Source organism: Crinia signifera, chromosome 5 (genome assembly GCF_055691185.1).
Source record: "Crinia signifera chromosome 5, ASM5569118v1, whole genome shotgun sequence".
NCBI classification, from domain to species: domain Eukaryota; kingdom Metazoa; phylum Chordata; class Amphibia; order Anura; family Myobatrachidae; genus Crinia; species Crinia signifera.
The window spans coordinates 61,866,276-61,881,926 of NC_139221.1; the positions used below are offsets into that span (position 1 = coordinate 61,866,276).

General features: G+C 42.5%; 1 protein-coding gene across 3 annotated transcripts in view; it reads right to left on the reverse strand.

The window, feature by feature from the left end:
- Positions 1 to 4,922: 4,922 nt before the first annotated feature.
- The window catches only part of PAG1 (phosphoprotein membrane anchor with glycosphingolipid microdomains 1), a 165,286-nt gene continuing 154,557 nt past the window's right edge, over positions 4,923 to 15,651 (reverse strand). For all 3 annotated transcript variants that reach the window (XM_083187326.1, XM_083187325.1, XM_083187327.1), the window contains 3 exons: positions 14,596 to 15,185; positions 11,607 to 11,666; positions 4,923 to 8,688 (listed from right to left, as the gene is read on the reverse strand). In XM_083187326.1, the coding sequence (XP_083043452.1) occupies positions 8,335 to 8,688; positions 11,607 to 11,666; positions 14,596 to 15,185 (1,004 nt within the window). In that variant the 3' untranslated portion in view covers positions 4,923 to 8,334. The remainder of the gene's footprint in view (positions 8,689 to 11,606; positions 11,667 to 14,595; positions 15,186 to 15,651) is intronic.

The following is a 15,651-nucleotide window of genomic DNA, read 5'->3' on the forward strand; positions in this document are numbered from 1 at the left end:
GAGCGTAGCTCAGTGGCTCGCCACAGGTTTATATCCAACTCCATGCCCACTTGGATAGTAGGGGTATGAAAAGGACCCCTTTTCCCATTGAATTCCATGTTAAAATGGACTCAGTCCATTTTAACATTGAATCCTATGGAAAAATCGGGTCCATCGCATCGCATCGCATGCGATATGGTCGGATGCGATGCGATGGACCCGATTTCAAAATCGGCAGCCCAGTTAGTACATAAGTACCGAATAGTCAAATACTGCAGGTTGTCTCAATGCAAAGGATGAGTGTATTGGAAAATACTTGTCCTGCCTTCCTGATTGGTCACATGCTAATGCTTTCTTTGGTCACATGCTAATGCTTTCTTTGTTCATCTATCTCAGTAAGGAGACACACATTGTATACAACAGAAAACTATTCATTTCTACTTCTCTGAATGTGACTGAATAGCATTTTTGTTAATATTAGTATCATGTACAAGATTCACTGATTCTTCAAGATCTTCCAGGAAGTCTGAAGTTGTGTACACACACTCTACAATTCTCACAGCCAATGATGTAGGTGGCTGGGTGGACCCGGCGTCAGCAAGTGCATAGGCCAGGCCTGGCCAACCTGTGGCTCTCCCAATGTTGGCAAACTACAAATCCCATTATGCCTTGCCACAGTTTTGCTATAAGGGAGTGTTAAAACTGTGGCAAGGCATGCTGGGATTTGTAGTTTCACAACAGCTGGAGAGCATACCTCCCAACTTTTGCAGATGGCGGGGAGGGAAGCGTGCAGTAATTTTTTCAGGGACGTGGTCTATTGGAAAGGGGCGTGGCATATCATTGAGGCGCTGTCGCGAGACCACGCCCCATTTTTCCCCGCTGTGGGGGCATGCCCAGCAGCTCTATGGCCAGCCCCCAGCCTGCAAGAATAGACGCTGTGCATGCGCACAACGTCTATTCACAGACGACAGGGGGGACTCACAACTGCCCCTCCCGCCGCAGGACACTGTCGGTGGCGGGAGGGACGCGGGAATGTCCCAAAATACCGGGACATTCCCGCGATAAGCGGGACAGTTGGGAGGTATGGGAGAGCCACAGGTTGGCCTGTCCTGGCATAGGCACTAGCCGATCCCTGTGCAGACAACAGAGAAACCTGCAGAGTGCCGTTGGTGTGTGCCTACACACTGGGCGATATACTGAGTGACATCACTCAGAAGGGCTAAAATAAGCCATATCACTCATTTCATCACCCAGTGTGTACAGGGCTCAAGGGGACAATTCAATTATAGTATGACCAATTTGTTGAGGAATAGCTTTTTGGCACATCTGCCATTCTGCATGTAGCTCATGGACATGGGGGCAACAATTCGTTACTGTAATAGGTTTTGGGTGCGCAGTGCACATGTAGCAGAAGTTCTGCTTGGCCGTGACCAGCAACTTTGTAAAAACAGAATTGGATACAACTTTAAGACTACAAAATTGGATACACATGGGCATTACATAGCTACAATGTGAGTCTATACAAAGGTATTTCAATAAGTAAGGTAACAAGACCTCTGTGGATGGATGTCCTTGATAGCCGCTCGGGAAGGTCGATTGGTTAGCCATACACTGCTGCGACTTCTCGTAGTAGTTTATGGCCACCTTAACTCTATGCCCACTTGGATGATAAAGTATGAACAAAACAACTTTTTACATCAAAAATCATGAAAAACTCATATTGATCTTTGTTGACCTTTCGACCAAAAGTTGTAGACACTGTAGATCTAATGAATGAACACCTCCCCGAAACTTGAAGTCTCCTGCTATTAATTCTACTTTCCTGAGATTATGAAGCTTGTGAATTGCCTCCTCTTGGGTTTAGTACATGCTTTTAATTTAAATAATTTCCGCTTACTGGTAATAAAGGCAGAGGTTTTAAGATGTATGCAGTATGTTAAAAAGCTAATAATTGTTAGGGGGATGCGGCCATTTGGTCTACAGCATGATGGTCGACAGTCATTAGGTCGACACTATTAGGTCAAAATGGGATAAGGTCGACATGGGTCTAGGTTGACATGGGAAAAGGTCGACATGGAGTTTTTCACAGTTTTTTTGAGCCGACATGTACCGACAGGCGGTATTTCATGCCCTACCATCCACTAGGGCATGGTGGGAGAATAAAATAGTGAGTTGAGCGCAGCAAGGCTCCGTACCCAACGCATAGCAAGCGCAGCCAGCGATTCGGTGCACTTCAAACGGTGTCCATGTCGACATTCAGGTAAAAAAAGTGAAAAACTCCATGTCAACCTTTTGACTGTCGACCTAGACCAATGTCAACCTTTTCCTATGTCAACCTAGACCCATGTAGACCTTTTCCCATGTTGACCTAATGGTGTCGACAATCATGCTGTAGACCAAATGATTCCAGCCCTTTTTAGGTGCAATTCAACTGAATTAATTTATAGTAGACTGTGTATATATGGGTCAGTATAAACCACACTTGCCTCTCCTTCTGGAATGGCTGGAAGGTTGCCAAAATTGGATGGCACTCCCAACTACCAGGGAAAGGTGGGAAAGTTTCCATGCCCACTGCTGCTGTTGCTTAATGTACACTGTCCTTCACTGTGTTATTCTGCTGCTGGCATCTGTCTCTGTGATGGACAAGTCTGAGAGCCGCAGCTGCCCAATTCCTGTTTATGCCATTCGCCTTGAATCATGCAACTGTGGCTCCGCCCCCACTTCACAATAACGGTCATATTGGCATTGTATAGTGGGGGCAGGACTACAATGATGTGACTGTGGCATCATGCTTATATACTTGTCCACCTCTGCCACTGTAGCCCCTCACAGAGATAAGCATAAATGGATACATGTAATAGGGTTCTATTTTGCCAATATAAATAACACTTGTTTTCTTGCTCTGGAGCCTCAATGAGGTTAATATATGAAAAGATATAATTTTACTAACGCAAATAACAGCGGGTAGGGGGCGGGGAGATACGTGTGCCTTAAAGAAGCACAAAATACCAAATTTATTTCTTATTGATGCTGAAATTCGGCCACTGGCACAATAGGAATCACCCTGTTGATCTCTAGCAGTGTGCAGTATTGTGGCGTTGAGTGAGGATGGAATCACAATTTTTTGGCAAATAACAGGAACATTGGTTTAACTCAAGCTCAACAGCCCTAGCGCTAGTAGCAGATCCCGCGGTGAGCCATTTAAAAAAAAAAAAAAAAAAGAACATTAGCATCGCTAATTTCCGTGATTGTTGTACGATTAAATAATAATTTTAAATAATATATATATAAATATATATATATATATATATATATATATATATATATATTAAAATTAATTTTGGGAGTGAACAGTTCTGAACCCTATGTTTTGAGTCTCAACCCTTTTTTTTATATGTAGGTTATACTACAGGTTGGGTCTCCCATATCCGAAATTCTTGGAAACCGTAGTAGTTGGGATCTTTCCATAGTTTGGTACATTTGCATACCATATTGAGATCTCTTGGGGATGGGACACAAGTCTAAACACCAAATCTATTTATGTTTCATATACACATTATACACAGGCTGAAGGTAATGTAATACTTCATGAACTTGATAAGTTTGCACATGAAACAAAGTTTGTGTACATGGTCACACAGCCTGCAAAAAAAAAAACAATTATGCACTTTGGATATTGGAGACTCAACCTGTATTTTCAAATGTGTTAGTAATTGTTTGCTGGGACGGTAACCATGTTATGTATTGAGGTGCACTCTTGGCCAATAGACCATGCTAGGAGGATTGGGCACTTTTGGACAATAGACTAAAGGATTCTACCAGTCAATGACCCCACTGGTCCCCATGAGCCTATTTGTGTCAATAGCAAGAGACTTTGTATGCCATGAACTATTGATGATGGTTGACAGTTGGTCTCCAACTAAGCATTGTGTTGTTGGTAATGGGTTGGCAGCTGTCCCCCATTTAGGCACCGAGGTGTAGTCGATGGATTAGGGATGGCCATCGTTGCCTTTGCCATTCATGGCAAAGTGCAACTGACCAGCGATAGTGTAGAAGTATTCAATGGATGACCATCGATGTTTTTACAAATCGATGGTCATCCATTTTCATTGATAAGTTCAGCCATAAACCATCGATGATTTCTAATCATCGATGACTATCCCTACGATGGCTTGTCAGTTGGACCTTATATAGGCACTGAGGTGTTGGCGATGAACTGGCTATTGACCCCTACCAAGGCCTGTAGTTGTTGTTGGCAAATGGGCCCATCTAATGTAGACAATCAATTGCTACAATTCTGCATTGTACCAATGATGGTGTTAAAACAAAAAATTGCAAAATCCCACATTTGAGATCTTTGATTGCCAATTTCAGAGTCCTCTGGTCGGCATTGGGGAACGTGGATTCACCCGATTGAGGTGTGGCTTGCTTTTAGTTTGCTTTGTTGGTGATAGGTTGGCAGTTAGCACCAGTTACATCTTACTATACTGAGAGTAGGTCCGTTCATTTATCGCCAGCGTACCTTTTTATCTCCTTTAAACAAATAACTAAAGTGAACTCTTCTCCCCGCCAATATTCCTCAGGGGTAGATGTATAAAGCAGTTATATGGGAGAAGTGATAAAGTGCCTGGTACTTTATCACTGGCCAATCATCTCCTGACTGTTAAGTTACAGGCTGGGTTTAAAAAGGAACAGTCAGGAGCTGAATGGCCGGTGATAAAGTACCAGGCACTTTATCACTTCTCCTCCCATATCACTGCTTCATACATCTACCCCACAGTGTCTTTCTTTTAGTTACAGTATATAGTTTTTTTATAATCACCTGGTGTACAAACGTAGGCGGTATTATACCATGGTACTTTTCCTGCATTGTCTGTTTGACAAGCAGAACATCTGAATTCATGATTTGACCTTGTATACCAACAAATAAATAAAAAAAGAAAGAAACCCAATATTCCTTTAATGTGCAGGCAAACGATGACAAGAGTAACAAAAATCACCTTTGATTTTACACAGTAATAAGCTTTATATTGTGCCTCCCCTGCATGCAGGACACCGCATAGACACTGTTCAATGTGAGCATAATCCATCTTCAGCACTTATCCTCCCTTTTTACCTTTATAAAAACACATTTAGATTCTTTTAAAAGAAATACAATAAAAGTCACATTACAAGTTATTTGTACCGGAATTCCTGTAGTTGTGCAGTAGAATAGATTTCAAGGTTATATTATTTTTCTAATAGAGAAAGAAAAATAACTGCTTAAAATGCTTTCATGTGTGCTCTAAAGGTGCCCATACACTAGGCAGGGGTGGGCAATAAGCGGCCCTCCAGCTGTTGAGGAACTACACATCCCAGCATGCCTTGCCTTAGTTTTGCTATTTGACCATGCTGCAACTGATGCAAGGCATGCTGGGAAGTGTAGTTCCTCAACAGCTGGAGGATCGCTTATTGCCCACTCCACTCCTGTACTAGGGTGATTACATGGCGATTTGGACTATTTTCATCCGTTGTAGCAAGAAATCGGATGAAAAGTGTCCAATTGCGTGTTTCTGACATCAAATCTGAAGCGATGCGCAGTCCTGTGAGCCTACAGACCGGAAATGCTGCACTGTAGAGTTATCTCATTGCAAAGCCTCCGGCAGGCTTGGCTAGGTACGCATACGATACATCGCATGCAAAAGGACTGAATACGGTATATCATATACAGCCCTACAGCTTGGGAGGTTCCCGGGTGGTTCAAAGGGGATCACGGGTGACTCCTCCCTTTGGAGAAGTCAAACTAGTGTATGGGCACCTTAAGTGTGGTTAGTCACCTGCAGACACCCTCCTCACAGGACTCTGCTGTTACATTGCTGGGGTATAGATATTGGCATAGGTTGGTGATTTGTCTGATGGTACTCAATGGTAACATGCAGTGCGTCACTACAGAATCCTGGCTCCAATCACAGGTAACAGGACTAGAAATTATTTTCCAGTGATAAAGTGGCACATTGATTGGCACTGAACATTGTGCCCAGTACGGTCAGAGAAGTGCCCTAATGAGCATATAATGAAGCGCTACATAATTCAGTGGTGAAGAGACTTACAGCCAAGAGCTGCACAGGGGGCTACTCCCAATGAGAGGATGTCTGTAGGTGGAAATCCCACTTGAAAAATCCAGAAAACATGGCATGATGTAACAAATAATATAGTTGTTAAAGAAGTGTAAATTGAAAATAATGAAAGACAGTCATTTGACCTCCTTATTAGCTAGTACCATAACAATACATAATATATTACACCCTTCCTATCACACTCGGTAGAACTATTGGCATATGGAAAAGAAGTGAACAAGGTGGGTGTATCTGTCCCATTCCAAAAGCTGTGAATAATTTAAACGTTTAAACCAAAATATATGTATTTTAGTATATGAAATGTGGGTTCACAATATGAAGAGTGGTGTGCCGTCTGTCTGTCTGTGTGCATGTGTGTGGGCTTTAGGGGCCCAATCCCCAGATTTTGTGACACCAGGTTGGGTCTGTGATTGTGCCTCTTTGGCAGGGGACATGGGACAGCATAACTTTACCTACATTTCCAAATGCATGTACATAAAACTTAACACATTACAACTGGAGCTACCTGAGATAAAAGTTTATTTTGAGGACGGAGATTTCTCATCTGTCAGCTGCAGAACATAGTCTACAGAACTGTCGATTGCACTGCAATTAGAAGGTTCTTAACCCTTAAGTGCCAAGTAGATTTGTCAAAAATTGCCGTGCAAACATTTATTTTCATCATAATGACCTGTAATGTTTATATTCTATAGAAAATAATCTTTTTTTTTCCCAACTCATTTTTTATTTGAATTTCAATAACAAAATGTGAGCATTGCTGGCATTTTTAGCAGATATTTTGCACACCTCTCGCAAAGATGTTGACAACTTGGCACTCAAAGGGTTAAGCTCGGTTTCAGAATGTAGGTACATCTGTGCTATTCTTCCATAGCACACTGACTGGGATGCTATATTGAAATCTGGGGGTCAGTGTTTCTTTAAAGTGAACTGTACTGCACAGAGTGGCCAGTCCTGTGTTCAGCAACTTGTGGCATATATAAATAACAATTGGCCGGGGGTATTGGAGAAGGTGTGCAAGTGGTGTCACCATCCAGGGCCTTAAGGACAGCACTGTCCCTGTCACACAGCATCCGCATTTGGCGTGCAGGATGCCGTTCCAGCCAGTAGAGATTCTGCATCTACTAAAACCAAAGGTTTTTTTTTTTTACCTTGGCCTCTGGCCTGTGGCCTCACCCTCTCAGTTTAACATCATGAGGTCATATGTTAGGGGGTGTGATGACACAGGGTGGAAAATGTCTCTGCTCCAGCGCTGGACATTCCATTAAGCACACTAACAATTCAGGTTTAAACTATTACCAAACTTGAGCACAGGTGTCAGAATTAGTACCTCAATTCATTTTGATTTAAACATCTGCATTGGATATCCATAGAGCATGGAGTATTGGAGGGAAACTGCCAATGCTGTTAAAATCATAAAATATAGGCTACAACTGAATATCCAGCATTTTGTGTAACAGTGGCGGGGGGGGGGGGCGCCCCAAACCAAGCTACGCCACTGTTGTGTAATAACTTGTGCCCAAATACTTTGAAGCGCTCTTCCCTGTATTATACAATAGTAACAGCTTTCCATTAGGAAATGCCACCGATTCTCATTATTTACAAAGGACCCAATTACAAAGGGTATCAATTACCCACAACTACTGAACGTAAGTAATGGTCTTGCTGGGCCTATCCAATTAGCTGCCGTTTTTAACTCCTGATGTTCCTTCAGGGATAATTGTATACTCCCAAAGTTTTAAATATAACAACTCTTTTTTTTAGAGAGAAAAAACAAAGCAATTCTATCCTGGTTTGTTGCCAATAAAAAGCTTTAACAGAAAGTAAACCTCTTTACGGCAAGTAACTACAAGCTTACCAACTAAACCGATCAACATAAAACAAAAACAACCAAACCAATTCTCAAATTAAATTCAAGTTCAATGATAATAAAATATACATCTGACTACAAGTGATGGTCAATCTCCATTACAGTATTCTATAAAAAGGACACGAGTACCTAACAGCTTACTCCGTACAGGGTCATCCGGGTTTTATGCAATGTTCTCAATTTACCTATAAAGAAAATAAATGGCACATAAAAAAACAAAAACATCTTCATGCAGCCGGGAGACCGTTCTTGTATGCAAACCTGTGCTTTTTCTTTTACGTCAATCCATGACTTTGCAGGGTACGTGAAGAACCCATTCAAAGGATTGTGCTATGTCAGCTAGAAAATAAAAATAATACTTTTTTGCACCCTTTAAAGTTTAGTGTATTCTCCATTCTGTTGCAGGTCACCAATGCTTTCGTAGTCGCTCTCACCATGTGGTAGGTTGCCCTGACCAGCACTAGAGAAAGCCGTAGTCCTCTCCTCTCTTTGGCTTATGGCAGAAATTGCTTCATATTCCGGGTTAGGGATGCCATTTATGATCTCCATTGAAGCTGGCAAATCGATAATGTTAGGGCTTTTATCAATATCCCTCAGTGTAGCATAAGTTCCATTGCAGCTAGTTGGCGAGATCTCAACTTCTTGGATGTAGGAATAATGGGAGAGGTCTTCTTGAAGTCTCAGAGATTGTCCGGTTCTAGACACACTTGAATACATTGCAGAAATCTACAATCAAACGACAAGACATTGGTGACATTATTAAAAGGGCATTTCATGAGTAGTAACAATATAGGGCACGATGGGGCGTAGAACATACATCAGTTTGTGGAGCGTATGGGCCTTCTCCTGCACCAAGTGCAAGAGTGGTGCACTTGTGACTGAAGAGGCATAACTGGCAATCAGTGGTTTGCTCCCGCATAGACAAAGGTCTGTGAGGCAATGCAGACATGGGCGTAAGCCTAAACACAAGTACTTGAGGTGCCCATACACAGGTCCAATTTGGCTTGTTTTCACCCGATTCAGATGGATCTAGCTGACAGATTGGGAGAAAAGTGGCCAATTTGGACCTGTGTCAACATCCGATCCGCGGTCCCATACATGTGCGCCGCACTTATGGTCTCCAACTGGGCCACTGATCATTGCAAGCAGAACCATACTATGTTTGCCCAATGTGGAAGTGGATGTTTTGACCAGCTGACACTCCATAGCAAGATGTGATCGTGGTTATTGTTGCAAGGGAGCATACATGTGTTCAATGGGTCGGTCCATATTACTTGTGCCTTTATAAATTAGGGTTGCTTGGGCCTAGGTTCCGTCAAGCTCTCTCCCACATTTATATATCACCGTAAAACAACGTTTACTGTGGAGAGTATGAAGATGTGTGTAAGCCATAGCAGCAGTGAGTGACATTGTTGGTAGCAGTGGTGCAGGGCCTATCCAATGAGTGCTTATGCATTTATAACACACTGGGAGCATTTGTAGTCACTGTGCAACCTTTGACTTTTTTGAACAGCGTTCCTACACCCTAGGGTTCCACCCAGAAAGCAGCCTTATGCTTAGGTCTGCTTTATTATGGATTACTGGATGAATTAGATGAGAACGGTGGAGATGTTCTGGATCATCAAGTAATTCTCAAGGTTCCTTTTATTTATGTAAAAATGTCAAAAGATCTAGAATGTTTCTGACCACTTTTAAGGAGACCGCCTTGGTTGTTGAATTGTTCAAAAGCCCTCCGGTACACTTCCCTACCCACTCTATGCTGTCCACTGCTACCGTGCATGGCAATAAATCCTAATCCATGCTAGAGAATGTGCTTGGTGATTTGGTCACATAAGGGTATAAAGCCCAGCGCCTCTTCCTGCAGCACTAGATGAGGAGTGCAGAGTGGCAGCGGAGACCGTACTAGAGAGATGGAAGGGAGTTTTAGCAAGTGTTTATCAGGGGGATTATTAGGTCCCATTCTACATGCACAATGCTAGGTTACATAGTTACATAGTAGATAAGGCTGAATAAAGACTTGCGTCCATATAGTTCAACCTGGGTTTATAATAGCTTATCCCTTGTTGTATAATATGTTCTGAAATTTTTAAAGACAGATTATGTTTTTTATTTGTACCCATTGATGTTTTTAACCAATAAATGTTTATCCAACCTTGTTTTAAATGTATTTATAGTGTCTGTCGACACCACTTCTCCAGGAAGAGAGTTCCAAAGTTTGACTGCTCTGACCGCAAAGAAATTTTTTCTTCCCGATGAACAAAATCTTTTTTCTTCTAATCTAAACTCGTATCCTAGACTCCTTTCTAGCAGAAAAAAGGGTGTTGGGCAGTTCCTTATATTGGCCCCTGATATATTTGTACATGTTGAGCATGTCCCCCCTTAAACGTCTCTTCTCTAGTGTAAATAGTCCCAAATTGCTTAATCTCTCCTCATAGCTTAAGTTCTCCATTTTTCTAATAAGCTTTGTTACTCTTCTTTGGATTTTTTCTAATTCTATGATGTCCTTTTTATAGTGTGGGGCCCATAATTGTACTCCATATTCGAGGTGAGGTCTAACCAATGCTTTGTACAGTGGCATAATTACTTTTGAGTCCCTAGTTTCCGTGCCCCTTTTAATACATGCTAGAATTCTGTGGTCCTTTTTTGTTGCTATATTACATTGAGCACTACAGCCTGGTTTGTGATCTATTTGAACTCCTAGATCTTTTTTAAGTACTCAATTACCCAATTCATCCCCACTTAGGTTATAACTAGCACACTGGTTATGTCTCCCAAGGTGCATGACCTTGCATTTATCCACATTGAACCTCATCTTCCACTTTTTTGCCCACTCATCTAGATTGTCAAGATCATTTTGAAGCATGTAGACATCCTCTGTTGATGTAAGAACTCTGCTCAATTTTGTGTCGTCTGCAAAGATTAATACATTGCCGAGTAACCCCATCCCAATATCGTTAATAAAAATGTTGCCGAGACTCAATATTATTTCCTCGGTCGTGAAAGCAATATTGAGATTCGGCTTGTTCGTCCCATTTGTGGTACGTGTGCGTTCCACTGTCTGCTCTTCTCTAGTAAACACTGATGAGAAGAACCCAATTTACAGTTCTGCTTTACCCTTATCTTCCGTAAAACTTTTACCATTGATATCGGTTAATGGGCCTATGTCTGAATCCACTGAATAGGGATTACTTAAGCCTATGGAACAGTAAACTCTTGTATCGGAGTTTCAATGATCTTATGTACTGTAACTGGCACAATAATTTGCATGTTGGGCATCAAAAGTGTTACCTTAACTGTGGAGAACTTTGGATGTATTAAAACACATTTATGGTTAGCAGGAGGCCTAACACAATAATACAAATGACATATTACTTATGAAAGGATTTTGCAGGAATTCAGGAAGGGCTGATGTGGTAATGGAATAATAAGATGGTCTGGAGAGTTCTGATTATAGGACAGAGGGTTAATATTTGTCCTATACCACATTACATTATACATTCTTCCCTACTGACATGCACAAGTCCCCTGTCAATCACTCCTGACATCAAACATCAGCTGCATTATCAGACAGGGGTGCATAGAAAATAACCCTATACAGTGGGCTTCCATATGGTAATTCTCAAGATCGATCACTTAATACATACATCATCTTCTGTCAGGCACGGGTCTTCTTCCCGAGATTTGTAGGATATATGACTCTGTCTCTAAAGAAAAGAAAGATCAATGTGTGAGCTTTTTCTTTGAAGACCTACTTTTATTTGTTCTTGCCCTAATCCTCCAGGGTTATAATACCAGGATTCTGGAACAAAGGCCTTCCACTTGCGAGTTTATTAGGGAACTGAATATATAAACTGAATTGACAATTTCCATACAAAAGGAAGCTGCCTGTATTCAGAGGGTTATGGTCTGCGTGACAGAGGTCCCTATTAAGAGTTCCATTAAAAGTATATTTGCATTGATTTTGGTATACATGCCCTGGGTAATGCAGGCCAGTTGATTCTAAAACCAGATCATACACAATCGTAGGCCACATCAGTCATCATGAACTATGCTCAGCATACACGGGGTAAATGTTCCAGTTATTTTACCTTTCCAGCAGTTGTTAAAGGAGATAACTTTTAATATTAAACTATACAGGAAATCACTGCAAGCACGGAATTCACCAAGAGCCTAATTCAGTGGTTCTCAAACTGGGTGCCTTGGCCCCCTGGGGCACTTGCAGGGGTACCCTAGGTTGGTGGTATAGGACAAGAGTTGTGTTATTTACAGACAGACTGCTATCATGAACTAGTGTTCATGCTAGCACCCGCTATCTTTGAAAACCCATGCAGTTCCTCTTCCCTGCCTGGGGTGTCGCTGTCTGCTGTGGTGTTTCTAGCACAGGTCTGGTTTGCATATCAGTGCTGATATACAGACCACACTGTGCTTGAAGCACAACAGCAGACAGCGACACCCCAGGCAAGGAAGAAGAACTGCATGGGTTTTCAAAGATAGCGGGTGCTAGAATGAACACTACATTAACAATATGTTTTCTTACACCCCATGGTCTATGCCAGTTATCAACCTACTCTGCATGCAGGGGAGGCTTGCTGGGACTTGTAGTTCTACTATTAAACCAAATGTAATTTTTACTTCTTTTACACACACAAAAATAAGCAGCCTGGCTCCCAACACCCAGTGGCGCTGGAGTGCCCTGGAGGGGACCCCTTTATTGTGGGGGATCCCCATTTCCCCAGGGAGCAGGCCAGGGCTGAACAGCCATGATTGTCCCCTGCCTGTGGCATGGCACCGCCGGCTGTTGAAGCCCGGTGCTGGTTATAAAAATGTGTGGGACTCCTATTTATTTTGTCCCCCTGTATTTTTGGAACCAGGGCTGGTCCAACAGCTGATCCCGACTGTACATAACATGGAATCGGTACATTCATACCCATTTGATCTTGGTAAATTTCGCCCATTGTTTTCTCATTGTGTTAGTCTATAGATAAAAGGGCAGATGGTGGTGCAATGCGAATCTACTGTAGGCTCGTATTACTCTCTATAGTACGCAAACACAGGATCTTTCTTTCTTCCTTTAGAGAAGAATTCAGATCTTTATATCTTCAGCAGTATATACTGTAATGAGCCTCACAATAGAACACTGTATTTAATGAAACATAAGCTGTTCCAATAGCTATAGACTCCGGTGTAATTAATGTGCAGTGAATTAAGGTGTGTGGACAACTTCAGTTCTTTTCATCAGCAGCAACACCTGTTTTTATTTAGCTTTAAGGAGGGACTCACATGTTTAACATGGCCACCAGGGGGCCATTAAGAGGGGTATGGATCATTGGATAGACAGCAACTAGGTCGACAAGCACTAGGTCGGCACCGCTAGGTTGACATGCAGGAAGGTCGACAGGGTCATTAGGTTGACCCAAGCATTGGGTCGACATGGGGAAAGTCGAGTGTTGGTAGACAATAGGTAGACTAGTCTTTTTACTTTTTTTTAGTCCCGAACTTCGATATTGTCGACATGGACACTAAAAGTAGCGCTGTGCTTTCCGTGCTTCCGGAATCACTATTTTATTCTCACACCACGCCCTAGTGGATGGTAGGGCATGAAATATTAAAAAAAAGGTAAAAAAACCCATGTCAACATTCTATCATGTCGACCTTCCTGCATGTCGTCGACCTTCCTGCATGTCGACGTAGTGATCGTATCCCACTAAGAGATTGGATGGGTCACAGTACTAGCGGTGGTAGGGTCAAGTCCAATAGAGAATAGCAGAAGCAGATTGCCATCTTTGGGGCGTGCCAGGCTTCCCTGGCAGTGATAATTACACCATGGTGGCTACACTAAACTATTACCTGTAGCATTGCTTGCCAAGTTCTATGGTACTAAATAGGTAATGGAGGGAGAGCTCTAGCACCAACCAGACCATTAACCCGTTGAGTGCCAACATTGCTCTGAGCGATCCTCAAAATATCCACTAAAAATGCCAGCATCGCTCCCAGCGACTGTGCTTTTAGTATAAATAAATAGAAATACAGACAAGTCAATTCATTGAAGTTTAGTTAAACATTGCATCCAAAAATAGAACAGTCGCTGTGAGCGGCGCCGGCATTTTTAACAGATATTTTGAGGATCTCTCACAGCAACCTTGGCACTCAAAGGGTTAAAGCTGCATAACTGCAGCACCCAATACAGAAATCTACCCCTGTGAAATGGCTACAGAGGGGGGTTTTGGCAGGGAACGGGGGTATGAAACAGGACCAATCGGCAGAAGCAATCCATATGGCCTGTTCCCCTACGGACTCTCCTACTCGTGCATGCTGTGGTGGCTGGTGCAGCTGTTCTGACATTCGCTCCAGTGACTGATATACGCGCCTGTAAAATATTATTTTGCTATAAAGCAGCAGTACAAAAGTTAAATATTTGAAGTTGTCAATTTGTGAGAGGAGAAATTATAGAACAATTTGCTTGTTTAGTCCTTCTGTAAGCCTGTAAACCAATCCGAATTTGGCTTTCATTTATCAACTAAACTCTACAAAAGAGTTTGAATCAGACTGGTGCCTACAGGCAATCTGTCCTGTATAAAATATTTACTACACCCCCCCCCCTTATGAGCTAATCACAGTACGATCAGCAATTACCTTGTCGTCTTCGCTTGCCCCACCATCTTGGTCCTTTTGATCCTCCTGTTGCTCCTTGCTTTGCACATTCTCATTCTCGTCCAGTAATTTTTTAGGAAGGGGCGGGGGAATGTCTTCATCTTGATAGGTCGGCGTACTGGCCGCACTCTGAGTGTTGATGCTTTGCCTGCTTTTTCGATTATGGTCCACAGAGGCGTATTCCACGGCAGCCTCCATTCTACACTCTGTGATTGTCGGGCTGGCATGCGGCATGGTCATGTCCAAGTTCCGTTCCTCCCCACTGGTTGATGAACTAATGTCCTTCAATTCTTTAACAGTCTCGTAGAGTGAATCTTCAATAATGTTTTCATGGGAAGAGCTGTCTTTCAGAACTTCGTATGCCCCCTCAGTGTACAGCGGGGCATCATTTTCTGTGCTGCCGGTTGAAAGGGCACAATCTACGTTACTGTCCGCTGGGATCTGAGGCAGCTCTCTGGTCTGAGGGCATCTCACAGATTTTCCTGTGAAGTCCTGGGGATCGCACAAGTCAGGGAGAGAGCTTTGCACATCCTCGTATGGCGGAACGCAGGTCGCTGTGCTGTTTTCTGAGACTGCAAAAGAGACCAATTCTTGCATGAAAACTGAATGTTAATAGTAAATCACAACAGCAAGACCTGACACAGACACCAGACTGCTTTCCGGAGCAAATAAATACGAGACACCTTCCTCTCTCCACACAAACTACAAATATAAAATTCATTTTTTAAGAGACATACTGAATTTCATTTGTATATGACTTGGGGCCAGATTCTCTAAGCTTCAAAAGTGATAAAATGGAGAGGAGGTAGGAGCTGATTGGCTGGCTGTTTATCACTCTCCATTTTGTCACTTTTGAAGCTTAGAGAATCTGGCCCTTGAACTGATTTTCATTTGTATATGACTTGAACCGATTTTCATTTAAGGGTACATTAGAAATGTACTTATTTGTTAATGGGCCCAATTCTTGCTGCTTCTTCTTGTGGCCACAGCAGCCTCCTCAAGTAACAACAGGCTTGGAGGCACCACTAGACCGTGTTC